This window comes from Anser cygnoides, chromosome 8, assembly GCF_040182565.1.
Source record: "Anser cygnoides isolate HZ-2024a breed goose chromosome 8, Taihu_goose_T2T_genome, whole genome shotgun sequence".
In the NCBI taxonomy this organism is placed as follows: Eukaryota; Metazoa; Chordata; class Aves; order Anseriformes; family Anatidae; genus Anser; species Anser cygnoides.
This window is the reverse complement of record NC_089880.1, coordinates 20,883,801-20,911,500: the sequence shown is the minus strand read 5'-3', so window position 1 is coordinate 20,911,500 and position 27,700 is coordinate 20,883,801. Positions and strand designations below refer to the sequence as shown.

At 39.0% G+C, this 27,700-nt stretch overlaps 1 protein-coding gene across 5 annotated transcripts in view; it reads right to left on the bottom strand.

The window, feature by feature from the left end:
• Positions 1-23,179, bottom strand: part of ADGRL4 (adhesion G protein-coupled receptor L4) — a 74,855-nt gene extending 51,676 nt beyond the window's left edge. For 2 of the 5 annotated variants that reach the window (XM_013177987.3, XM_013177989.3), the window contains exons 1-3: positions 23,096-23,179; positions 22,516-22,576; positions 20,808-20,957 (exon numbers count right to left, since the gene is read on the bottom strand). In XM_013177987.3, the coding sequence (XP_013033441.2) occupies positions 20,808-20,957; positions 22,516-22,576; positions 23,096-23,137 (253 nt within the window). In that variant the 5' untranslated portion in view covers positions 23,138-23,179. The other 3 variants (XM_048059032.2, XM_067001240.1, XM_048059031.2) reach the window with 3 other exon arrangements.
• Between the last annotated feature and the right edge of the window lie 4,521 nt (positions 23,180-27,700).

Below are 27,700 nucleotides of genomic sequence, written 5' to 3'. Positions count from 1 at the left end.
GCAATATGCAAACCCATTTAATTTTCTATTTAAATCCTTCCTGACAGAATAGACTTTTCTTGAATTCCAAAACAGCAAGTCTGTTAACCAAACTCTGAAGGTGGATAAGTCTGCTTGTCGACATCAAGCTTATCTCACTGTTCTATCATTTGGGCAATAATTATATAAAGTGCTGTAGACATGATTTAATAATTCAACATTTGCCAGCTGCTACTGAACAATTCCCATCTATACTAAGCACAGGGAAGGGCTGTGGACTCTCCAGTAGACTGCATGATGAATACTGTCCACAACTTTTATCTCAGCAGTGCTCTAGCACACTGATTTCTTCTGAGAGACAATGTTGAGATGGTAATGGGAACAGCACAATTAGAGGTCATCAGCCTAGAAGGAGGTCTCATCTCTGGTGGCTGATCAGCAAGAGGTTGCCCCACTGACAAAGGGCAAAATAGGCAAGTATACATAGTGCTGGCAAATACAGGCCTCTCTGATTGTTGAGCTTTGTACACATTCTATACACCTTTGAAAAACCACAAGGCATTTTGATGGGTGATAAATCCAATAGCTCTGGAAAATGAACAACCCCAACTCCCTCAGCCTGTCTTCACAGGAGAGAAGCTTCAGCCCTTTGATGATCTTTGTGGCCCTCCCCTGGACTCATTCCAACATGTCCATGTCCTTGTTGTGCTGGGGGCCCCAGAGAAAGCAGTACTCCATGTGGAGTCTCATGAGAGCGGAGCAGATGGGGAGAATCACCTCCCACAATCTGCTGGCCATGCTTCTTTTGATGCAGTCCAGGACACAGTTGACTTTCTGGGCTGCAAGCACACATTGCTGGCTCATGTCGAACTTCTCATCAACCAACACCCCAGGTCCTTCTCCTCAGGGATGCTCTCAATCCACTCTTCACCCAGCCTGTATTTCTGCTTGGGATTGCCCTGGCCCAGATACAGGACCTTGTACTTGGCCTTGTTGAACTTCACAAAGCTCACTGGGCTCATGGGCCCACCTCTCAAGCCTGCCAACGTCCCTCTGGATAACATCCCTTCCCTCTACCTCGTTGACAGCACCACACAGCTTGGTGCCATCAGCAAACTTGCTGAGCCTGCACTTGATCTGTCTATGTCACTGACAAAGATGTTAAACACTGCCAGTCCTGATACCGACCCCTGAGGAACACCACTTGTTACTGATCTCCACTTGGACATTGAGCCATTGACCACAACTCTGAGCGTGACCATCCAGCCAATGGAATGTTTTTCCTTTGAGCAAAGGCTCATGTAAATTGTGTAGCTAGGAAGGCACCTGGTTTCTACTATCAAGTAGAACTAGAAGTGAAATTCAAGTCATTGGAAATTTAACCTTGACTACCCTTTAATACCCTGGAAAAATGACACATTACATGCACTCATTTCTAAGCCCTGTGCTGCTGTTCCCATTATTAAGCACTGGTGATCACCTGGTGGCACCCCAGCCCACAGTCAACAGCCCTCGTTGCAGTAAGTGAGTAGTGCACTTCTCCTAAGAGCACCAAGACCTTCCCTAAAATATATATATATTTTTCTGCTTTGGAAAAAACTGTCTAATGTAGAACTTAAGGTAAAAATTGTGGTGGTTCAAAGGCTGTAATAGTATATTTTGAGCATAATTGTTATTTTTAGGCATAAATGAGTACCTCAAGGCTACAGTGCTCAGTGCTTTAGAAAAGCCTTCAGTATATGAAGTGAACACTTCTACAATGCTTCTGTTTTTTTCTTAAGGCTTTAACTCCTGAAGTCACATTAACTACATTAATACTCAAACCTCATACAAGAAGAATAAAAGCAAAAGAGAAAACATCTATTAAACTCCTAGCAACAGAGAAAGTCTGTTTTCTTTACGCCCCCCCCCCCCCCCCAAGAAAAAAAAAGGTGTTATTTTTGTTTGTTTGTTTCCAGTTCCTTAGTTTTCAGGGTACATGCATATGAGAGAACTGATTCACAGAGACACTTGGCAGCAAAGACTCTGCAAATCCAGAGGTACTACAATTTCTCACATAAAGTTCTTTGGCTTTCTAATTTGCTTACACATCCTGGATACACCACATATCAGACTCTTGAAAGTTAATAAAATATCAAGAATTACAGAGCTCAGCTACCTCATTTTGTTAATGTATTTTTAAATCCTTCTCATAAGAATCTAACACATAATAAACTAATGAAAAGGAGAATAGAGACTGGCAAATACTAACCGTGAAAGTCAAGGGCACAGAATTACTCATTTCATTATCTGTGTATGTTCCCTCAAACTACAGCTGCTGCAACACCTCAGACTTACAGCCCTGACTAACACCTATTGGCAGGCTTAGCTCATTTCTGCCTACCTGCTTCACAGGAAGAAAGTAACTATGAATGGGTCTAGCTTGCTGGCTGAGTATAGAAATATGGAAGCACTTGCCCTAGTCTATATTTTTTTACCTTTTTTTTTTTTTTCTCCTCCTTAAGCCTTCCACTCTTCATTCTGCCTACATCCTAAAGCAGGCTGTCAGTAGAAAACTCAGCTCTGTTTCCACTTCCTTCCCTTTTAATAGCTAGTTCAAGAAAGAGGTAATAAATTGGCATTTGGAGTATCGGGGCCCAGGAAACTACTAAGCTGCAATTGAAATCTGGTGTGTGTCAGGTGTGACGAGTTTGAGGGAAAAAGCAGAAACTTCCACAAACAAACTGTGACTGCCAGAATCACAGCACAGTGATGAAAGGGGCTCTTCATTGAATGGAGTGCTCCTTGGTCATTGCTAAAGGATTATTCAATTATCTAATAATTAAACCTTTAGGTAATTAAATATGTTTTAAAAAGAGGAGGGGAAAAACCAGCAACAAGGACTCTGCTTCAGCAGATGTAAAACTGACACATCTGCCTCCCTCGATACTAGCAAATTGGCTCTTTCAATATGTTTCATTTGTTCTCCTGCCAATTGCTGATCTCTTGTCAATTTACTCTCAAACTTGGAAGAAAGTTAAATGGTTTGATGACATACTGGTTTCTGTATTTTATCTTTGAAATGCAAAATATATATGGCAGTGATCTTAGAAATGTTTTACGTCTTTGAAATCTTTGCAATTGTAAGATGTTGGGCTTGATCCCCATCTGGAATATAAGGGCATAACTATAACTAAATTAGGCAGTTTATCCCAGCTGGTGATCTTTTCCATAGTTTTTCCACAGATTAACATGAAACATATTATATACTTATTTAGAAATATGCAGTGCAAAAGGGATTGACTCCCTATATGCTTTAGGCATGCTTGAAAATACCTATACAAGATGATTGTCTAAAAATGCTTCCTAATAGCTTTAAATACTCGAAATGAAATGATGGAACTGTCATCACAGCAAATCACATGAGGAAAGAAAAATGATAGCAGCATTAACTGCAACAGCCACCTGCTCTGTAAAGGTTATTAAAATGATAGAAACAGTATGTTGGCTATGCCGTAGTATGCAGGCTAAAAACCACAGCAGGTCCAATATTCCATGCTACAAGTTATAATTTATATACCTATAATTTAGACTATACTATGATTTATACAACATTGATCAAAATGCAGGCTAGAAAGGACTGGCTACTGACAGGGATACTCATTTAATGCCTTGCTCTGCAGCCACTTCCTTAGTCTCAACTTGACAAAAGAATTTTTGCAAAAGCCTGTGTCAGAGCCTGTGACTCTGACAGCGATAAACTGGGACAGGGTCCTATAAACATAATATACCTAACACACTGATGGGAACCTGCTCTGTACTCAGCACAGCTGCAGCCACATTTATTCAAAGACAGGAGGAAGAAAAGGAGAAAGAGGAGGCGGCAGTGGCAATGTCTTCTTCATAAGCAATTTTAGCATGCTGGAGTTTGAGGTAGTTCTAAATAATTCTGCTCTCCCCTTGTCATGAAAAGCACCCCAGTTGCCTATCTACAGGCAGTAACTGAGCAGAAATGCAACCCTGATGAAGTTATGCCACTTGGCAAAATGCAATTCAATCATCCTGAGCCCATGAGCACATTTCTCCAGCCAGGCAGGAAGGATCTTCATGTGGGAGTCTTGATTTCAGGTTCCTGCCCTAGGGAAGCCTAATGTATTTTATCCAAGAATTGTTTAAAGTAAAATAATCTGTCATAGAAATGAATGGAAAGAGGCGCATTTCCAGAACCAGTACCACTACGGATGGCCAATACAGATGAAAATGCTTACGTTTAGGCGTTCTTGACTGAAAACAATGGCTTCCCACTCTTTATGCTAAGTTTACCCATCTGTAAAGCAGACACATTACAGTTTACCTAACTCAGAGAAATGGGATAATACAACTTTGGCAAAAGAAAGGCTCCATCACATTGCTATACTAGACATAAAAAGGTAATATGAATATATGATTTTAAATCAACATTAAGATAGTGTAGACTCTGAGACATTTCTGATATTGCTTTGGCTGGATAATATAATTCATTTTCTAACAGGTCTCTTGCTGTGCTTGATATTCCACAGAGCCAGCCTGTGTTACAAGAGGTACGTAGCTAATCTGCTGAGAAAAGAAATCATAAACAACACTTTATCCTGCATTATTTTATTCATGAGAGCATTATTCCAGTCGGTGCAATCTTGAAGTATGGGTTGGATCCTGGGATCATATAGCCATGATGATATAGCCCAAGTTAGTCTATTTTAAACATTCTTTAATTACAGAGGAGGAAGGTGGTTACAAAGTCTTTAGGCTGTCTTATCTGGTTTAAAATTTACTTATCATGTTTGTTCTTTTTTTTTTTTCTCCCCACTTCTTTTGTTTTTACAAAGTCATATAAGGAGAAATCCAATTACATTATTACCCATACTTTCCTAAGTGAGCAGTCTGAGAAGGATATTAACTTCATTGGCAGTTAGTTTCCAGGGTGGAAGTGACAGCATTTGTCTCTCTGATTGTCCCCAGCACAGGAAGTTAGGCTTTTTGGAGCTCTCAGAGCATATGGCATTCAGCACAGCAAGAAACAGGAATCTCCTGAGTGAGTTCATGTTGTTTGTTTCCAGGAGCTGGACCGAAAATTTCAAAATATGTACAAAGTGTTCGCACACTCCTTACAAGTCAGCCATCACATGTTTTCAGTAGCATTGTTTTCATGGGATAATCCTTAGCCATATATAAAATGAAGCCTGTTATCTCTTTGATGAATGCATTTTAAAGTCAAAGGATAAGCGTGGGTAAGAGACACAAAGAAGATAGGGAAGATTTGCAGAGCAGTGACAAGATCTGGAAGAAAGGAAAACCAGTTTCTTTAAAAGTGGCTTCCTAGGTGTTATCTCCCCATATAATTTAGCTTTACTAATCCATACTAGTGCAGTATATATAAATTTGTACTAAAACTTCGTTAGACATCATCCGTACATTTTTTTTTTTTTTAAATGTGGGTGGATCCCACATTGACCTTAATAGATCTTACTAGATCAGATACTGAGAGCTGTCTCCTGTGACAGTCCTGGATACTAAGCCACTATTAAATGTCTGTCTTGTCATAGATTTATTCTGTATGTGCTTGAAACTGAACCATGTCACATATTTGGCAGAAAATGTAATCCTTCCACAAAGAGGATTTGATCCTCGGTGTGATCCCACCATTTGCAAGCAAGAACAGCTCTCTGTAAAGCCAGTGCAAAGTCAGCCCATGTATTTCGGACCCCAAACATGGGGTTACAAAAGCAAAGTTCCTGTCCCTAATATTCCACATGGCCTAGATGTCATGAGAAGAGATAGGCTGCAGATACAAAATGCAGAGTGCACAAACAAAATGCCTTCATCTGAATTCATATGGAAGAACTGGGTTATTTTTAATTGTTTTCCAAAACCCCAAGTGGTATGCAATCAAGCAAACAGCATCACAAGAATTACTAGGGAACAGAGCAAGGCATAGCTCTCAGTTTGAATAGGAACAGACGAAATCACTGAACTAATGACAGATTAGGGATCCTCTGCTAGAGCTGATAGCTCCAGAATTCCCCCATCAACTCAACTCCCAGTTTTGAGACTCCCTCCGCCTTCCCCTGCTCCTTTCTTCTCTTCAGATCTTCATGGCAATCCCCTCCTCCCTCCCTGCAGCCTTTCTGTCCCTCCTCACTGATGTCTCATCTAAAGAGAAGGGAGCAGCTGTAATCTGCTCTCAGACACCCCTCTGGCAATACTGCTCATGTGTGACTCCCTGTTGCTGAAGGGTATGCATTTGGGATATATTGCCCCTTTTGCCTTAAAGTCCTAGCTGTGAATCTCAGCAGTTCCTGAAAGGTTTTAAAGAAAAGGAGAAAGGGAGGCAGTGTGAACCCGCTGATATCTTCTGGTACAATTGTTATCAATCTCCTTTAAAATAATGGAATAAATATTATGAGCGTAAAAATCATCTGGAACAACAGGGGAACCATGACCAATAAGTATTTTGTATTTTCAAAAAACAGATCATGCCAGACAAATGTAATTGCTTCTCCACCATTTTCTGGGTTAGTATATGGAAGGAACAGAGTGGCTGCAATATATCTGGGCTGTAGCATTTGATACAGTGGCTCACAAAATCTTATTAGAAAAATAATTTATAATGTCTTGGATAAGAGTGCTGTCATGTGCATTGAAAACTGGCTGAAGGAATGTAAACAAAGGATAATGAGTCATGACAAACAGCACTGCACTGAGCTGTGAAGAGGTATCCAGTTGGGTTGCCACAGGAATTGGTGTTAAGCCCAGTTTTATTTTACATATTTATTAATGCTCTGGAAAAAGAGATGAACAGCCTGAGAATTAAATTCACAGATGATGCTAAATTACTAGATGTTGTTAACACCAATCAGGACAGAGATATTATATAGAAGGAAGGCAGAGAGGATGGGAATGGGAAGAGTCAGTGACCAGATTTATTTATACAAATATGTGAGGGAGGGTTTTACATTGCAACTCATAATAACAGGAGCCCACAGACAAACCAGACAAAAGTAATTTACATCTGGTCTATCAAAGGCTGGACCAGAGAAATAACAATAAAAACAGCAAACATATAATTATTAGCAAACAAAATTTTTTCACAGGACCTGAAAATGTTGAGACCTGGCTTCCTACCATTTTACATCTTAAGTTTGTTGACTTTGATGGCTAGTGAAATGCAAGCTCAAGGTCACATTTCCTCATTATTCAATCCAAAGAAAAATTATACTGCCATGTGGATTCCTTAGTAAATGTGAATTCACAGTGTAACTTTTCAAATGAGGTTATTTAAAGAAAACATTTTTTTTGTTTGTTTTTTGTTTGTTTTTCTGATTCAGTGGAAGACAACAAAGTTCAAGAGTACTGAGGAGGACCACACTTCAATGTCACTCCTGCAGAAAACCTCATATCAGCTAAAATAAAGCCTCCAATTAAAGATTTCATTACTCTCTACCTTCCTCCCTGGCTGGTAAGGATTGATATGGAAAACTGGAGAACCAGCAACCTTTGAGAGTGTTTGTGATTCACACAAGGATGTCTTCAGGTTGTTCCAAGTTATGACATAGGATGACTTCAGCTAGGCACTGAAAACAAGGCTGGATCCAAGTATGAATCCTGAATGCCTGAAGATCTGATTTCAGGCACTTAGCATGGTACTGTGCAGAGTCTGTCAATGACTGCTGTGAAAGATGAAATGATTCAGCCTTTTGGAACATCTATCACTGCCAGTGGCCACTATGTTTTCATAAAAGTATTTCCAAAGAGACTACTAAGGGAGCAAGGTTAAAAATATCCAGGAGGATTTTAGTTGTAGCAGTATCCAAGTAAATATAAATTTTGGGTTTATACAATGCTATCATTTGCATGACATAAAACAGTACTGCGTGGATGCGTTATTTTTGAAGGGTTTGTTACATCTCGTAAAATTCTTATGACTGGCAAGGGAATAATCCCTGTGCCTGAATCTTATTTGATGATAACAGGTATAGTTACTTTGAATTTAAAGAATGCCTATCAAAGATACTGAATTATACTAAATTCTATTGAATTATATTTTTCTCTTTTGTCTCACGACTTCAGCACATGTTATCTGTGGAATATTTGTAAAGACTTTTCCTTCCACCAAAATTTGTACAGAAGATAAACCCAAATTTGCCTAGAAAAGTTATGTTGATTTTGTTTCTGGCAGTGATCTGGCAGCTTCTTTATATCTGTACGGCATTGTGATTATCTGACAAATTCACAATACTTTAATTCTGTACCATACTATTTTCCATAGAGGCAATATCCTCAGTGCTAGTCTGAATGCTCTGAATGTTAAGTGTCTGGCTCTGGCTGAATTCTCCACATTTTCTGTCCATGAACACGTAGCACATGGCCCTTGATTACTACTTTTAAATTGATCTGTGTCTGCTATGAAAATATATTGCTTCATAAAAGTCTTTCAGAGTATCAGCTTCCAAATTAATGATTTTTCTCTCAAGCTCTGACTTTGAGAGCTTACAGTACAGCATTGTGCAGTCCAGCTACTTGAATCAAATTGAAATCCATCCATCTGCAATTCAGATCCAAATTCTTTCAGTGCTGTTGGCACATCTCTAGGTAAAGAGCAGCTGTTGTCCTGTTAAAGTGACTGTAAATAATTCCAACTTCAAGCTCAGAGAGTGAAACTCACCTTACTTCACTGGGGACCACTTAATCCCTGGGATGTTCCTGGGTTCAGTCTTCAGGTGGTGGGAGCTGCTTAACTCTGCTGTCATCAGTAGAGCTGTGCTGCTATACGCCAGGTGAAGACCTGGCCCTAGAAGAGCCAGTGCACAGAAGTGCCTACAAGTACTGGGGCTGCACGCCAGCTCTGTGGCAGAAACGTGTTATTTGCAGAGGGATGCAAGGTCATTGCACTGAGCCAGAAACTCTGACTTATGCTAATGGCACAAGACATTTGTACCCAGATCCTCCTGGTAAGAAGGTAAAAAAAGGTTAGTGTTTCTTTCTTGTTTTCTTGTGCCATGACCAATGGCCATCTCAATTTTATTTTTTTTTTGGGGGGGGGGGGGGGGGGGTTACATGTGTTCTGTAGCCCAAACAGTGCAATACCAGAGAAAGACATGTTTACAGCAGCAATTCAATAAGTGTCTAAAGGAAGAATTTTCAGATGAAAAGAGATGGGCCCTAACCGTGAAGGAAGGTGCTTGTTAAAGCAACTATATCAGAATAGTGGATGAATCATGATGTGATAGCACTGTTTGAAAGAATGTTTTGAATGGAGCTGTCAGCAAGTATTTTAATCGCAAGTCTTCAATTTCTGCTTTATGGGGTTTTTAACCACCAAAAAAAAAAAAAACAACGTAAGTAACAAGGAGGGATTTAGGAATTGTTTAGTGTTTGGCTGTTCAAAGAAAGAAAAAGAGCCCTCCACATGCATTGCAGTTAATGAAAATTGCCATTGTTTTTTTTTTTTTCTCCCCTCCATTTGCTGATGTTAAACACTGTAATAATGCGAAGTCCTTATGATTTTCTAAATCTCCTCAATGAGGACGATATTATCTACTTCTTTAATTACTGAATCTCCAATGGCAAGGAGCTACTACCACCAGCAGTGCCAGCTCATTCAGAGTTCCCCCCCTAATTAAAGGGTCTTTGCAGTTAAAAATAAAGTAATAAATAAATCAAAAGCCCAAACTACCAACAGATGATAGTAAAAAAAAAAAAAAAAAAAAAAAAAAAAAAAGGAAGAAGGCACTTCACAGACAGATTTTCAATTGCTCAGCACCCACAACTGAGATTATTCTTTTGAAACAACTCAGTCCTCCTTTAGGCACCTAGGATAGAGCCTGACAGCTTAAAAGTGCTCAACAAATATTTCTTTGGAAAATCCACCCCTAACTGTGGCTTTGTGTCCTACAGCTGCTGTGGCTTGCAAAAGTCAATTGCAAGTCCCCTCTCTATCAGAGGAAAGTCATCAACATCACCCTTTCTGCAGGAAACTATAATAAAGTATATCATTGTACTCATCTGTGCTCTTGCCATTGCTTGCTGCAATGAGAACAGAGGCAGCAGGTATTTCAAGAGACTGTTTTTACTACAATGCCAGCAGAAGCTGCAGTAGTCCAGCACTTGGGTTTCTGTTGCGGTACACAAAACCAGATATCCATATTACAGCACAGCCCCATCACTAGTTTGAATACTGAGCTCCAGTGTGAATGCTGCTGTCTGCATGGAATTGCCTGGGGGTGATGTGCCATCCTTAGTTTAAAAGTTTTTAGAATTTAGATCATTCTAAGGCCAAATCTTAAGCAATAATTCAAGAGCACTTTACAGCTAATAAAAGCTGCAATAACTTTCTCTGAGAACAGAGAACACAGCCCAGAGACCTTTTAGCACATCCCTCCTCAGCATTTGGTGGTATTAGCATACTACCTGTTTATTCAAGACGATGTACAAAAAGTTCAGTTAACAGTTCTTTTCTTTGCAGCCCACAGCTGTGTAAATATTGTCTCAGCCTCCCCTTTGACATTCATCTAATTCTTAGACCTCATGTGCAAAATGATGCAAACTGAGCTCAACAGTGGGTAGCCCACTACTCTGTCCTAGCACAGCTAGGCCATACTATCTAGCTTCTCCTGTGACAGCCGTGGTACTGTGTGATGCATGCCTAAAGTGACCTCATCTTCTAAAGACAGTTTCATGTAGAAGCTCCTAGATTTTAACCACAGAGCTGAGTGTGGTGGAATCAGTGTACCACAACTTGCATCACGACTCTAAAAAAGCAGCCAAACTGCAGCTCTGCATCATTTACATCTGTTCCCCAGTGTCATTTCTATTTTGATTACCCCAGCTCAAAAGCTGTGTTAAGTTTTAGAAACTTCTACCTACCCCTGCTTTCAAGTCAATACTCTTTTGAAGGCTATTTGCCTTTCCTATTTTCTCTGTGGTTGTTAAAGAGATGAAATTCTTTCTGTATGCACCAGGTATCCCTTGCACAATGGGACAGAAATATTGACATTTTTACATTGCACAGTGGGTCATATTTATGAATTGATGCATGCTTCATCATATCTCTGAATAATGAAACATTTTGGATAGGTACAAAGGGCCCGAACTGTTCGCCTGAGTACCTCTAGCTTCCACTGATCTCCCTTCTGAACTTTTTCCAAGCTGATTTTAAAAAGGCAGAGGTTCCTCAGGATCAATGCTACCCACCAAAATGATTTATTCAAGACAAAAAGTAAGGCAAAGCCTCCACTGAAATATGACTTTCCACCTACCCTTTTTCCATCACCACAAAGAACTAATGCAAGGCTTGAGCAGCTCAGAGCTCTTATTTAGGTCCGCAGAGCTTAACTGAACTTCTTTCAGTTCACACCAATATACCTGGTAGCTGAACTGTAGTGGCAAATTTCTCTGGTGTTTTTTTAGGACCTCTGAAGTTACAGAGATCAGTGATGAAGATCTTCATGCAGTGCAGATATCACTGTGGCACTAGCTCCTGGCTCCCATGACATTCCCGATGCAAGCGGTGAACCAGGACTGTGCTTCCCTCAGCCCATTTGAACTTTAGGTATACACAAAAATCGTCATTATGTTAGGAGAGCAGTGAGGATCACAATATAATAAACCTCAGAGCCCATGGACTTTCTCCTAAGCTGGGATCGAATAGGAGAAGATAAGGTCAGGGGAATGGACCTGCAGATCCTCTGCAGTGATGGGGCAGGAGAGAAGGAGAAGCAGCAGTCGCCGGGTGGGTGGTAAATTCACCTTTTTTCTTAGTCTTCGTTTGGTAGCTTTCTGGGAATGAAAACTGAAGTACCTCAGCTTGGTTTCACATTCTTTAAAATTGAGATCCAGACGCTCTGCCACAAACAAATACTAAATATATAAACACACAAGTCACCATCTATGCTTATGTTCTCCCTCAATGTAACTTATGTAGATTGCTGCCTATGTGCATAGCTTTCATTACAAATAAAACATAAAAGCCAATGCATATCATGAAGAGCTATTTTTCTTTATTGCAACACCATTACATGAAGCCAACTAACATAAACAAAGATTGGACTCGGCTGTTTTTGAACAAATAACCATTTATTGTCAAGGCTTTTCAGGAGCTTTCATTTTCCTTTTTGAAAAACGTGATCCTGTGCCAACCTAACAAATATGTAACATTAAGTAATAAGCAAAATAATGGGGCACCCTGCCACACTGCTTTATAGAAACCTCTAGACTGTCACAGTTGTATAAATCTAAGCTAAGACAGAAATCCAGCTAAATAAAGCAGACCTGTTAATGCTACAACTGGCCTTTCGAGCAGGAGGATGTCCAGGAATACCAGTCCAAGGCCAGAGCAGTTCATGTACTGTTCTCAACCTCCCCAGTGCTGATACAGCTTGGGGAAGCTTTTCCCTGGACCACCTCGTGCACACTGGCAGAGAGCACAGGACAGAGCTGTCCTAGCCCCAGCAAACAGCCACAAGAGTGGTGGTGGGCAGCTCCACAGAGCCGTGAATACCTGCCTGTTTGCGCCATCCTCTGCCCCGCACTGGGTGAAGCTCTGTCCCTGGGTGCTCACTGAATGGTTAATGCCACCAGAAGTCTGCATTTTGAAGTTATCTGAATCTCTTAAACCTAGCCTAAAGTGATCACACAACAACCTATCCATTAGACAATGAACAGAGATTATTCAGCTTCCTTGTAGAACAGCTAAACAGCAGCTTCCTTCCTGCCAGTGCTTATGGTTGTGATTAACTGCACAGTTCAAGGTGAAAGAAGAATACAGTTCCAGGCATATATGGCTTCCTTTAACCTCAGCAAAACACAGTGCCAGATATTTCAATTAGTGTGTACCAAGGTCACAAAATCAATTTCTTATCACCCCAAAACACACATACTGTAAATTTCATTTTCAAGCCATAATCTCTAAATTAAATCTGTACCTAAAAAATATACAGTGCAAAATCGCAGTCCTTCAACACCCTCCTCCTCCTGCAGCCAAGCAGCATTTTCACAAACATCACCTGGCTTTGTGCTCTATATTTAGAGCACAATGTTTGGTTAGATTCCAATCTTCTTGGAGAACGTCATTATCTCTTTCTTTGGCAAATAGAGGCCCAAAGTGTCAATTACCTTCTTAAACTCTTTTATACATACAGGGTTGAGCAAGGTTTGATATTCTGTCTGCCAACAGCTCAGTCGGCAATTTTTCACAGTCATACACAGAAAAATTGTGCACCAGCATATCATCCTAGATAAATTACACATTTCAAATGAGGTTACAGACAACTTCACCACTCCTGGCCAGTTTATGTTGGAAGAGGGGGGGGGAAAAGCAACAACAATCCTATGGAGAACACTTTTCCATTATTAAACTCTATGATTTATTGAACAGAGACAAATGAGTATGCCAGATTGGTGGGATATTATATGAAAATCAATGTAGCTATACAAAGATGACATCATTCTCTCTTAGGTGTGTAATTCTTTATGATACTTTGTTAGGTGACTTACACTAAATTCATAGCCCCAAAGGCAGATGCAGAATCCGATAGGTGTAGTGAGCTCTACTATGTGTTTTTTATTCACATATACATAGATCGGTGTGTATACATTTGTGTACATGTCATATACATGTATGTATATCCAAAAGTTCTGGAAATATCTACCATCCCTTTACTTTGGACCAGCAAGTTAGAAGAATGTATTGTTATTGCTGGATATTTTTGGATTGTAGCGTTGTAGATGCTAGAGATACAGAAAGTCAGTTATGTCTCTGGTAGGCACAAAGTTAGCAGACTTTGAGATTATAAGTTTTAAGTTCTTTAAATGAAATTTTCCCACATCCTCTAAACATGGACCATATTGATTGATTCTTGGACCATAAATCAGGATGAAAAAATTATTTTCTCAAGAAAGGAAGTCAGCATTATTTGGCAAGGGTTAAAACGCATTTTGAATTAAACAAATGAGAAACTATCCATGTGCAGCTGATCAGCTTGAAAGTTTGGGTACATTTTTGAGAGAGACAACTAACTGTTTTTCTACTACCACATCATGTACACACATTTAAAAAACTTTTTAGATGCAAACAGGACTAATTTAAAAGAGAGACTGGATATGATTAAAGATATAACAAGAGGAAGTTTAGTTTAGTAATCCATTACTATGTTTAAGTCATGCTCAAAGTAGCATTTCAAAAAAAATGTAAACAAAAAACATGGAAAGCTTTTTTTTTTTTTTTTTTGTGTTCTGATCTGTGAATGTTACAAGTCTAACATGGGCTTGGTCCAAGCCTTATTAAAGTCAGGGTCAATTTTAAAAGTGATTATAGTGGGCTCTATCTCTGGCCCAGGAAAACAGTATTTTCTGCCAGTAGGAAGCAGGGCTATCCCTCTGAAGATTTCTCTCTATCTCATAGATCTCTCTCTCTTCATGGATCTCACTCTCTTCAAGTGAAAAACTGTAAGATATTTTTTCATACAAGTGAGCTAACTGGATTTGGCACTTTGAATGCATAAAATGTTTATGGACGTTTTATGGACTCAATCATTTAAGGAGGTAAGACAATTGGAGTAGGACAGCCTCCACTGTGTCTTATTCAGCATGAACATTTTGTTACTTCAAATATCCTGCATTGCTTTCCATCTGACTGATGTTCTTATGCATAGCCAGCCACTGTTGTAACGCCCTCTTTCCTTTCAAACTCCTGATCTACTCTTAAAAGCTTCATATAAAACATACTTTCAATAGTAGCTTGTTACAATAAGCAATTTCAGTTAGTTATAAAAAGTAAAGTCAACTGTACAAATACTGTTTTTATTAACACTTTTAGCAAAGAGTATGGCTATTTTAAGGAAGATAAACATATCTCAGTCCTTTGCAACTGGAAAGCAATCATGCAACTGCTGGGTAGTCCCCAGCAACCTACACACACCATAGCTATCAAACCCCTCCCAAAATCACACAAAAGTGTAACTTCTTGTGTATGAACAGCCAAAAGTCATACACAAAGAAAGGACCCACAAGACAAGAAGTGCCACCAAAGCTGTAGGTCCCCAAATGGCCAGGAACCTGCTATGCTAACTTAGAATCACAGAATCAGTTAGGTTGGAAAAGACCTCCAAGATCATCAAGTCCAACCATTAACCTAGCAAGTCCAACTGTTCCCAGGCAAGTAGACCATTATGCACAGGGTAGAGAATACAAAATCCTCCAGGCTAATTTGCCCAGGTTTTCCTATTTCATCATCTGCCTACAGGTTTAATAATGAATGTTGAGATACCTCAGCTGGGTAACATCGTACAGCTCAGCAGTCAGTCTCTGTGTTTCAGGAAAAGGTGAAAAACATTCAGCTGTGTTATGACCAATGCAGATGTAGATAAGAAGAAAACTTATTGTTTCCCAAAGAGAAACACTGAATGCATGGACTTAATTAAAAATATAATAACTACATATACAACAAACAGGATGGGGCCTCGTAACAGTTCTTGGGACCACCAAAATGTCAGACACCTAAACACAGAGTATGAATTCTGAATATGAAGATGAATTCTGCCCTTTCATACAGCCCAAACTCTGGTTTGCACCACCCTGAAACTGGAAAAGATATGGCAGAATTTGGATGTAGAACAGCAGAGACTAGAAGACAGAGGGGCAAAAAGGAGAAAGGGTAATGAAAAGCGAGAGACAAGCCCAGAGGCTATGAGGAATGTATAAAAAAGGCTTGGAATCAGAGGTCTGCTTTGCCTTCCTGTGTAGCATATCCCAAGTTTTCCAAGCTGTCACCCACTGTGTTGAGCCCCATTATTTGTGTTTGGCTAAGGCATATTTCTCTCCTGCTGTGTTATGCTAGAGCAGCTGCAATTTGCCTTTTTATAGCTTGTGGTAACTGATAGCAGTGAAATGAATTTAGGAAGTGTGTGGGTTGGATCTTCCGTATCAGTGATTTCAGACTATTTGGTAAACACAGAAGTGACATCCAGTGATGTATGCCTGCTGGTAACAACAGAAAAATCTCTGGTGATCCAGCATTTGGATCAGATCATCCGCTACCGAAAGACACTTCTGAATATAATGAAATGATTGTATACAGTGTTTTTACAGGGTCAAATTAATTTGAAAGGTAAAATTTCCAAACTCTATATAGTTTCCATAAAACTATAGACCTATTGAGTGCTATAGAATGGCAATGGTGACACTGGTGAATCAAAACAAATTCAGTGAATACAATAGAAGTTGATTGTGGGACACTTCAACATCACCTTACAGCAAGAAGATGGGAGTCTCACAGGAAGGCTCCTTCTAAGAGCTGGCAAAAGCCAGAGAGTTGGTAGTATGACCCTCGGTAAAACAAGAAAATATGTTTATGTTCAGATTTTGAGTAGGCTTTCATTTTGATTCAGCTGAGTTTACATAAATTGCTCTGTGTCCTCAGAGGGATTCCATATTTTGATATAAAATACCACTTTTCACTGATGTATTTTTTGCCTCTGGAAAATGATAAATCCTACTGCATTGCACTTCAGAAAGAAAGTCAGCGTCCTGTTACAGTGCAAAGTCGTCCTGATAGCCTAAGTCCCTGCTCGCTATTTCTGGAAGAGCTGTAACTATTTTACAAGCAAGACTGATTAATTTTTGCAGTATAATTTGCAAGTGACATTTATAAGGGAATATTGTGCAGGGATATCTGGGAGGGATATTTTGTTCAGGCTTTTCCTGCTTGCCTGCCTACCCTCCTGGAACAAACAACACTGCTTCATTTTCCTTCCGTATTTTACAAAGTTGAAGTAAACACTGTGATCACACTGTTTATTTTAATTTCCTGCAGTGTGCCAGCAAAGCAGCAAATTGGCAGTCAGCAATCAAGAAGCAGCCAGTATTGAAACAGCAATGCTGCTTGGGAAAGCATCAGTGATGCCAACTCATTTTCCCCTCTGTTTTAAAAATAAAATATTAGCTTCTTTGAAATCTTACTTCCACCCCAATCTTCTCTAAAGGATCTGAAATTTTGTTTGTTTCCTTTTTCTTTTTTTTTCTATTTTTTGAGAAGAAAGCTGGGATTATGAGCAACACATAATTTATACGGCTGATTTTTCACATAAAGAAATAGATTACAAAAGTGCTGTTTTAATATATATGCTGTTTGTCTGTACAAAATCCATGGCTTTTTTTTTTTTTTCCACAAAAAGAAGTTAACTATAAATCAGCCTTATTTGTATATATACATATATATACTTTTTTTTTTTTTTTTTGCCAAGAGCTTTAGCTATGAAACTTCATTTACGTGTATGATAGTGAGAAGCTAAAGCCTCATACATTACATTCAGAGTACACATCTGCCCAAAAAGAGTCCTAAAAAGAAAACAGTTTTCAGAGGCCATTCTCTCTCATTTTATATTACATAAAACAAGATATATAAATACAAAACAAGAATGGGATATTATTTCATACCTCAGAGGTGTAAAGCTTGACAAGGTGACTCATTTATCTTTTTCTAGAAGATATTCTACAGAAGGAATTTATGGCTATGCAAGTTATAATTCCAATATATAAAAGAGGCCAGATCCTACAATCAGTTATTCTCCTTACTATGTGCATTCCTGCACATATTCTTAGTGAAGACAATGAGATTATGAAGAGGATTAGCTTTTTGTTAGATTGGCCAAAGTATGCCTTTGGAAAGTCCAAAACATGACCTAATTTAAAGTTTTTGAAATCTTGTGGGAAAGATTGTAAGAGGATAATTATTTTAACAGCCATGACTTTGACACCAGGAAATTAAATTCATATCTATATGTCTTTATCTATACACAGCAAATCCAATAATCTTGAGCTCTCTACAATCACTTAGCCAGCTGGCAAAGGGAGCAAAGTAAAAACTAACAAACCCCATTCCTAAGGTATGCTGACATCAGTGATTCATGATTCATCAACAATGGTGCTAGAAAATAAATGTAACAGGGCATTATTGCCTTTTGCAGCACAGTAAACACAAGGGAAAATGTCTAAGTGTATCACATTGAAAAGACAGAGCTAGCAAAGAAATAACTTTTACAAGTATTTAAGAGGTGTTACAAGCAAGTGAAAGTAGAGAAAAAATTGTGAATCCTTTAAATACATTGAGAATGTCTCTATAAATAAAAAGGGACACTTTTCCAGCTATATAAGCTTAATAGAACTAAACTGAAAAGAAGTATGTTTTTCTTGTTCAACATTTTTACAAGTCGAAAGAATTTGAGTTGCTGGTTTTAGAAGAAAACCTCAGAACAACCACTGCTGCAGTTTAACTGCCTCCCAGGTAAATGCACTGAAGATGGTTCTGCACTATGCAGAATTATTAATGTTGATGACAGTAATTATGACTCTCACAACTCATCTAAATAACAAAAAGGGCAAACACGCAAACATAACGTACCATATATACTCTTTAGAAAATGCCTGTGTTAGCACATAATTGATGATCTCCTTTGAAGGTGACTGGACTATCATTGTAAAAGCCTAAGATTATTAACTGAAGAAAAATGGGTAGCTATCTGTAGAATAGCAGATACACCTGCAGCATTCCCCATACAGAACAGCAAGATCTAATACATCATTAAATGACTGAGGCTTTGCTTTACATTTTCATAGCTTTAAACTGTTTATGATAGGGTTTAGCCTATATTTCTAATCCTTTTTAGAGCCTACCCAATTAAAATTACTTGTTTATGCTATTAGAGGACTACTGCACAATATTAATAACACACTGTATAATATGCTGCCCTAGAGAAATGTAGGCTCTCTTTCAGGGACAACAGCCATACTTTTCTGATACAAGCTTTGCTACTTAGCTTGAGGGTAAGTGACTTTGGTGGTTGTTGAACTATTTTACCAGAGAAAATGTTGGTCTCCTGACCTGAGGCTTGCTTCAAACCATTGCCACTTAACTGCAAAGCAGCACATACAAATCTAGTAGCTGGTTTGCCTGGACTGATATTGGAAATTTTGATCAAAATATTAAGTTTCCAAACATTTAGTACTATTTTTAATAAACAATTAGATGATTTACAAGTTTTGTGAGTGACTGACACTTCTATTTCACTGTACTGAATTTTGTTTAAATGACCAATAAGTGTCCTTCTGATTTTTAATGTATATTTCCCCGAGAAAATAAAAGAGAAAATGAAAGTAAGAAAAAGATGCTGCATGAGAACAAATAACATGGAAGGCAAGATAAATACATCCTTACATGTGTAGATTTAAGAATGCCATACCTGACATATATATTTTATGGATTTAATAACATCAATGAGGGACAACAGTTATGTTTATTGTAAATTTAGTTAATGATTCATAATCACAACTTTCTAGAAAATTACTGACAATGTGGTGTATACAAGACTGACCTATATTTATGGCAAGTTTAGCGTTATATTAAAGAAATATATTTATTGACTACATGGCACTTGATGCAAAGAAGCACCTAGGAAAACAGGGTTTGTTCAGACTTAAGAACAGGCAAAGGGGAAATCTTATTGCCATCTACAGGTACCTAATGGGGGGGGTCACGGGGTTCATAGAGAAGATGAAGCTAAGCTATTCTTGGAAATTTAGTAAGGGATGAGTGCACTTGAGAGCATAAGGTACAACAAGAAAAACTCCAGCTAGATATCGGTAAAAAGTTTTCAAAGTTCTGGTAGTCAGCCAGTAGAATAGCCAGCCCAGAGACGTGTGCAATCTTTGTCCTCGGAGGTGCTCAAAACTTGTCTGAAGCCCCAAGAAACCCCAAATTGGTCCTGTTCTGAGTGGGAGCTGGACCAGATGACTTACAGAGGTCTCTTTCAGACTAAATTATTCTACAATTTTTGTGATTCCTTATTGTTTATTATTTTAGACTGCAAAACTTCTGTCTAAACATTCCAAGCTTATAAAAGGATAGTCAACTTTCTTATGAGGATGTCTTTGCATTCTAAATTTTCCAATAAACATGCTTCCAAATATACCATTGTGAATGATCCATAAAAAAACAAACTAAAGGTGGGCAGCTTGTCTCTGCGTATACTAAACTGAAGTGCCCGTTACTGCTTAATTTCCCAAGATGCATGAAACACAAAAACTGACTAAATGGCTGGTTAATATTCATAACTGTTTCTCAGGACACTAAAAACTGACAATATTCATTTAGCAGTGGAAATAAGTATTAGAGCTACACATAATAGAGGACAACTCAAAAATGAAGGAGGGGAAAATATAATTTTCTTTGGATGGAAGACAAACACATCCAGAAGCAGACCCCTCTGCAGGATTTCTGGCACTTTTCCCTTGCTAGCAGCTGAAGTGGAAAAATGAATATTGGCTTCACATGTGGGCATTTCCCCATGGTGCACACACCTCCTCAGTCTTCTAGCATAGCTCAGGAATGGTAGTTTTTTTTATCATGATTAGCGGCTGGGAAGAGTGAGCTACCACTGCGTGTGTATGGATGAGATGTGAGGGTTATAAAGTAGCAGTTGTGTCAACCCCAAGCTTTAGAAGTCTGAAGTCACAAGGGCAATTGCTAAAGCTAAATCAGAGAAGATACAACAGCATCTCTATGGAACCGTAATGCACCAAGAATTAAGCTGGAAAACAGGTCATATACAACTGAGATGCATGGTATGCTATACTAAAATAGTAGCTTGAGGCTGAGCTGTAGAATTTCTCAGAAACTGCCAAGACCTTAATTTTTGGCATTGACAGCATGCTAGCATAAGGTGTTGTACCATGAAGTTTAATCCTTGAGTTAATGGACTCTTGAGTATTCTTTTCAAGCAAGCACATCACAGAAATACATATAGGTAAAATCTGTTTACCGTAACAGAAGGTTATGCCATTTCCCGTATATCCTTGGGCACAATAGCAGCCTTGTGTCCCACCCTGAACTTCACAACGTGCATCTTTGTGGCATGTCATGTTGCAGCTTGCAGTAGTGTAGCCATAGTCCAGCAGACTGGAAACCAGAACTGGAACAAAGGAAAACCATATTTGTTTCTTTATTTAAAGGCTTCATACTGACCTCTAAAATCAAAAGGTTTCCATGAAATTCAGATATTTCTATAAACTTAATATCATCACAGAGTCAGCTGTATTTCAGGATGGGGCTATGGCCATCAACAGCAGTGGACTCTAGTGAAACTAATCAGGGTCTAGGAACAGCAGACGTTGGAGAATAAGAACCTGCATATATGTTCAACTAGTATAAAATTGGTAAACAATGTAGAAGTTACTCAGTGATATCAGGAAAATGTTTGAAAGGCTTTCAAATCTCTCTAGTACTTTCCAGTAAAGCACAGACATTTATTTGCACTCTGAATTATGTATGGAGTGTAAGACAAACTGCCCTACACATATCAAGTGAAAATTATCACAGAGGGTTCCCAAGATCATTTTATTTTTATTTTTACAAGCACTTCCATACATACGTAGCTAACACACATGCATGGTCTGAGAGATTAAATTAACATGTCATAGTGTTTAAAACATTGTGGCATTAGGGTTTAAAAACGTCTCCAAATTATTTAAAAGTAATCTCTTAAAATACCATTTCCATGTTATAAAAGTACTGCCTTCTTTTTTCTATCCACTGAACAATTCCCACATGATATAACTACTTTCCCGTTGTATGAATGTATATAGTTTCCAACACAAAGAAAAGAAAGGAACCTCTCCCTGTCAGAAAACTAACAGCTCACTGAATAATTATACACACCCCATAATGGGTTAGAAAAGAGGCAGTTAACTCAGAAGGGAAAGTAAGTTTCTGAATTTGCTCTTTATAAATGGTTAGCTAGGCATAACGAAAGTTGCAGAACATGAAGCCCCTTTTAGATGTTGTCTTCCCCTGCAGTTCTGATTTTCCCTACCCAAATATTATTTTGGATATTTGCTAGCCTAGTGTTACAATTATAGGTTTCATTGCTTCAGGAAATCTCATTGAGGTGTTGTTTTCTTGAACAAATTAAAATTTCATGAAAAATTCAAAAGATTAAAAGTCACACACAATTTTTTAACAACTATATATAATCCAAATCAATTTATGTATCACCAAGTTTCATCTTCTCTGTTTTTGAGAGAGGAGACCATCTATCAGAGATTAAAACAGAAACCTGTAGGATTCTGTTGCCATGTTAGTGTTCATAACAAGTGAAATCTAAAAATCTCCCAAGCAGAGAGAGAGAGAGGGATTTAAGACAAAACCAAAACCAACAAACCAGCCAAACAAAAAACACTGAAACCCACAATATTTCTGTTTTTATAGGATAAAACCAACAATGAGATGAAGACTGGCATTTGTGGGATTTGGTTTTGGGACAACCATAACAGCGGGATTGCTGAAGCCTGTAGCAACCAGCACAAGTCACAGCTCTGCGGACCTTGAGTCCTTGTACAAGCAGCCTTCCATTACCTCCAACACACTCGTTTCTCTCCAGCCCCAGCACAGCTGTCCCCATAGGTTGTCCTGCCAGACCCCACTCCCTTCCCACTTGCCACTCGCTCCTCCGGGAAGGAGATTTCACCTACCTAGGAATGGAAGCAGTTTCATTGGTGATACTGTTGCTGCGTGGCGCCTGGTGCAGAGCCCCTGTGTCACAGAAAAAAACTCCCTGCCTTAAAATGTACGACCATGTGCAAAATATGCACACATGCCTATTAGGAAAATTATGTCCTGGTGCAGGTGCTGCCCTGACACTGCCCTTTATCCCGAACTTCGCGTTCCCAAAAGATCCTGAGACTCACAAGCAGGACATGGAGGGCTGGGAGGGGCTGAGGACCTCGTGTTCTGTCCAGTAGGAAATAAATGAGAAGGGAGTAAATGAGAAAGTAAAAGAAGCAGCAGCCTGGGTCTCACAGGAGGTGTCAGAAAAGATGCAGGAGTGAGTGGGTTAGATGAGCACGGGTTAGAGGAAGTGCTTGGGAGAGTGCTCAGGATAGAGGGAGGAAGAGGATGGAAGGGCAGAGCGGCAGCCTCCTGGCAGAAGGAGTGAAGAAGCAGTAGAAGGATGGTGAAACAAATCAGGGAGGGTGAGGAAGATGTGGAAGAGATTAGTAACTAGCCAGGGTTTACGAGCTCGGAGGTAATGGGCTACATGCTTCCTTCCACCTTTTCCTGGTGAGCTGAGTATACGTGAGCCCCAAGACCCATTTTTCTTTGAGGCAATCCTGCCTGACTGTGATTTTCCTAGAGCTTTCTTCAGTTCTGAGATAGATCCTTTCTGCAGCCAAGAAGTGTTGCTTTAAGGGTAATGGCCTGTAAGGAGGTACAGGAAATCCACTGAACTCTGCTTTGTGAGGAAAACAAAGACATATAGGCAGGGAGGAAAGAGGCAGGAAAGCAATTGTATGGCTGGGAATCTCATGAGCCGAGGGAGACAAAGTTTCTGCAGATTCGTGGGACTGGAGCGGGGTGTTGTATAAAAATATAGCAAATTTGGTAAAGCATTTGGCATGTCTTTTTGCTAAACATGAAAGCAATTGTTTCCTCATTATAGCATCCTAATCAACGATACTTTGGCATATGCTTATATTATCCATGGACATGGCAATATTTAATGTAGTTTTGATGATGTGCATGCTATCATTTCCCAGCTTCCTGGGGATGATAACTCATGCACTGAAACACTGTAAAACTTTAGAATTGATGTATGTCAGTCTTCATAGATGAAAGCAAAGGGAGACGAACAAACAGGCATGCTCCTGGAAGACTGGAGAATCTCTCTAAGTAAACAAAATGGATGGACTGTAGAACATCATTGTGGCTAAAATACCTCATGTCTGACTATGAATTTTTCAAGTTGAGATTTTGGTAGGGAGCAGATGGGGAGGCATCAGCTTGCTTATAAAAAAATATTCATGGATGTGGATGTGGCAACATTTTTTTCTAGCTCTGTTATGAATTGTTTGCTCACTATTATTTTCCCGCGTCCTCATTATTGTTGCTGGCTAGAGTTGAATGGGTTAACATCTGCTCAGGCCAGGGAGAAGTGAGGCATGTAGAAACAGCACGTAGGTGTCTGGCTGGCACAAAGTACTTATGTAGCACCTTGGCAAAGAGAGAGGAAGCTCCAGTAACCGGATGTTAATTTTCGATGAACCACAGAATAATGAACAAAGGGTCCAGGTGTAGGAAGGCTGTTTTTCTCTGGTTTGACTTTGTGTGTAGGGGGGAGGACTTAAAGGGGAAGAAAGGAAGGAGCTTGTTAAGCTTTCCCATAATCTAATGCGCAGAGACACAGAGGAACAGAAAGTCAGATGAACCGACAGGAGCTTTGATCTGCATGTCCTGTCCTTCATGCTGACATGCGCTGTATCGAGAGCTTGGCTTGTCTGCACTAATTTGCAGATCCTGGTGCCAAATTGCAGTTGACTCATAAAGGCTTGGTGTGGAAAGCCTGTAATACAGAAATTACATCTATTTGCCCCGTGTCTTTTTACTCCCCCAAATCAAGCTAATAGATGTTTAAGAGTAAGACAGACAGCAATAAGTTACAACCTAAAATTCAGATCTTAAGTGTTGAAAACACATTTTTGGAAAGTCAGAGATGAATGTTTCAGTTTCACCTGGACAGCAGCTTTCTGCAAGGGGTGTTCAGAGAGACAGGTTGGGAAGCAGTTTCTTGAATCATAGTGTTGGTAAATTTATAGTAAGAATTTTAATCCATATTCTGATTCAAGGCCTAGGCATATGGGAGAAATTGTGGATGACAGACAAAACCAAAACCTCACTATAAGAAGGCAAACGTCTTCTTTAATTTTTACAAGAAAAGTATATGCTAACTTGTTTTTTTGATAGTCCAAGGTATAAACCTTTTGTCAGGACCCTTTCCACCTGCAACAGCATTGCTGCATAACTCTACTGTCAGATACAGTGGACAAAGTGAAAGAAGGTGCACAGGTCTAATTGGCAAATGGTTTACATTATAACTGGCAATGGGTGAGGAGGAAGCAAGTAAAGAAGAAAGATGAGGAAGAACAGCATAAGAAGGACACAACAAAGAAGGTTTAGGTCAAGAGGAACTCTGGGTGATAAAAGGAGCTTTGATCAGATTTGGAAGGCAATAGGGAGACGGTAAAGAAGGGGGATTTAGGAATATCTTAATGAGATCTCAATACTGGGAGCAGTGCATGAGACTACTTTAAAAACTGGCTAATGTGATGTCAGTTAGAGGCTGAAGACAGCAAGGTCGCAGTAGGCATGGATGTGGAGAAGGATGGACTTGACAAAGATTTTATGAGGAGAATGAAGAGGAAAGGGGAGATTTCTGAGACATTTTGGAGATTAAACCAGGAGGATTTACTGATACTATCTATTGGCATATAGGGATAAGGAGTTAAACAAGCAGGTGAACACATAAGAAAGCAGACACTTTCAAATTTGTGCTGCCAAACTTTTCAAAATATGCTGAGAAAAAAATATTGGTGTCACAGAACTGAAGTATTGATGGGTGTCTGTCTTTACAGGCAAGGAGGAGGAACATGCACAAACATGCATATTCCTGGAAGACTGAAGAATATGTCAAAACTAAATGAAATGTGTACAAGAATGTTGAACATCAGTACAGAAGAATCCATCCCTGTTTGCTTTAAAATAAAGAAACATTAAAAATAAATGGTTTGTGGAAACACTCCAAAAAAAAAATGCCTTTCCATTATTACACAGTGGAAACAGAGCCCTGATCCTATACTTAAATGTGCAGTTCGTTTTATAAATGGGCCCATTGGTCTTTGCAAGACTGAGTTAGAAGGGCATAAATAAGTGAATATACACACGTTAACATGCTTGACTTCAAATCACACGTTTTTGATTACTGATCATTTTGATTACAACATCTTATGTCTGACTATAGATTTCTCAATTTGGGTTTTTACTGGTGAACTGGTAGGAAGACATCAGCCTACTCATAGAAATGACTGGGTATTTTGCTAGCTTTGTATCCTGAAGAAACGTATTCTCAATGATTTTAAAGGTAACTGGGATGCTGATTGTGCAGACAATGCTATGGAACTAACACCCACAGCTGATGAGGAAGGGAAGTTAACACTTCCAAGAACTTAGTCCTAGGAGCTTTCAAAAGATAAAGATAGAGCAACTGCTTTTATTACTGAAGCTGCCTATAGTATCAACAAAAGAGCAAAAACTGAACAAAGCTAGTATTGTATTATTTCCTTCAAATGAACATAAGCACAATCTACTGCATTAAAGACAGATTTATGCCTTTGGTGTGATCAAATTTGGACTGCTTAGCTGGGCATATACCTAAGAGTCTCACCACATTTACAGTTTTATATTATAATGGGGATAAACAAGTGTGTTATATCAGGAAGTATATTTCTTTCTCAAATTACATGTTAAGTATGTATGCCACTGGATACCTATCAAGAGCCAAAAGCTGTCATCTGATGGGCATCTTACAAATGTATCTGCCGTAGGTTGCTGACCCCACTTTCAGACCACTATGAATCATTTTGAGAGGGGTTGGTGAGAGTGTATCACACTGAGAGATCCTGAAAGCTCTAAGTAAGGTTCATACATCTTCAGCCTCCTTGCTGTTCAGCTCTACATATACTCAGCACCCTCAGCCTCTGGTATCTAACCCATCAGCAGTATGCTTCTATTAATCCACTCAGTATGTGCAGAACAGCCACAAGCACTTGCACGCACACACTCACACATTTATCTGTATCACATAAGCACATATACGTGTCTGTTACTGAACTGGGCTGATGAATACTTAATACCAATAATAAAAAGATGACCCTGATCTTTGCTTATGGCCTTTGCATTATTTTTGGCAAATGACTATTCACTTGAATATCCTAGCTTTCTGCCAAAAAGAAAATGAGATGTAAAACAGATTGAGGATGCCCAAATGTCTTGGATAAATCTTTATCTCTGATACTTGCTGTTTTTTCTTGCTGTTTTTTTTTCATCTTTTTTTTTTTTTTTAAATATATATATATAACAAATTAATTTATTGTTTCCAAACCAAATCCTATCACTTCAAGAATTTAGATGGTTTTAAAGCTACTTCAGATATGTTTCATTTATCCTAGTCACTAGACCAATTATAGTTTGTTCCTAGTCAATAAAAACTGGATACAGTTGAAAATGCACTTAATGTCAGTTCCAAATAATATATTTCTGTGGTTGGTTAAAATTATTTTCAAATAAAAAATAATCCAGGGAAAACATTTTTAGAACACAAACTAGCCTATTACAGAGCATCCTACCTCAGGTAGGACTCTGCCAAAAAAGCAGTTTTAGCATCTGCTTTTCAACTGCTTCACCTCACCTTCCTGTCTGAGTGCCTCACGAATCCTTATTGTTTTGTGTGCAAACATCATATTCCATCCAAGCATACAGGTCTGAATATATCTCTTGGGAAGATGCAACTCTAGGCAACTCTGAAGCTATAAACACACAAACACACATAAACATATGCGTGCACACATCCTCCTAAAGCTGCGTAGCTATGTCCATCTGAAAGAAATTGAATATTTCAGTGTTCAGAGCCACTTTCTTTCTGCTCTTTGTTTTACCTTGGGTGAAGTCATGAAATGAGGGAATTTAAAGTGAATGCAATGTTTCTAAAAGCCATATCAACTACCCTGAAACTGGGCTCCATTTCCACATCTGCTATAATACAGAAGAGATGTACAGACTGGGTAAAAATATCTTCACAGCTAAAAGGGACAAAGTAATTTGGTT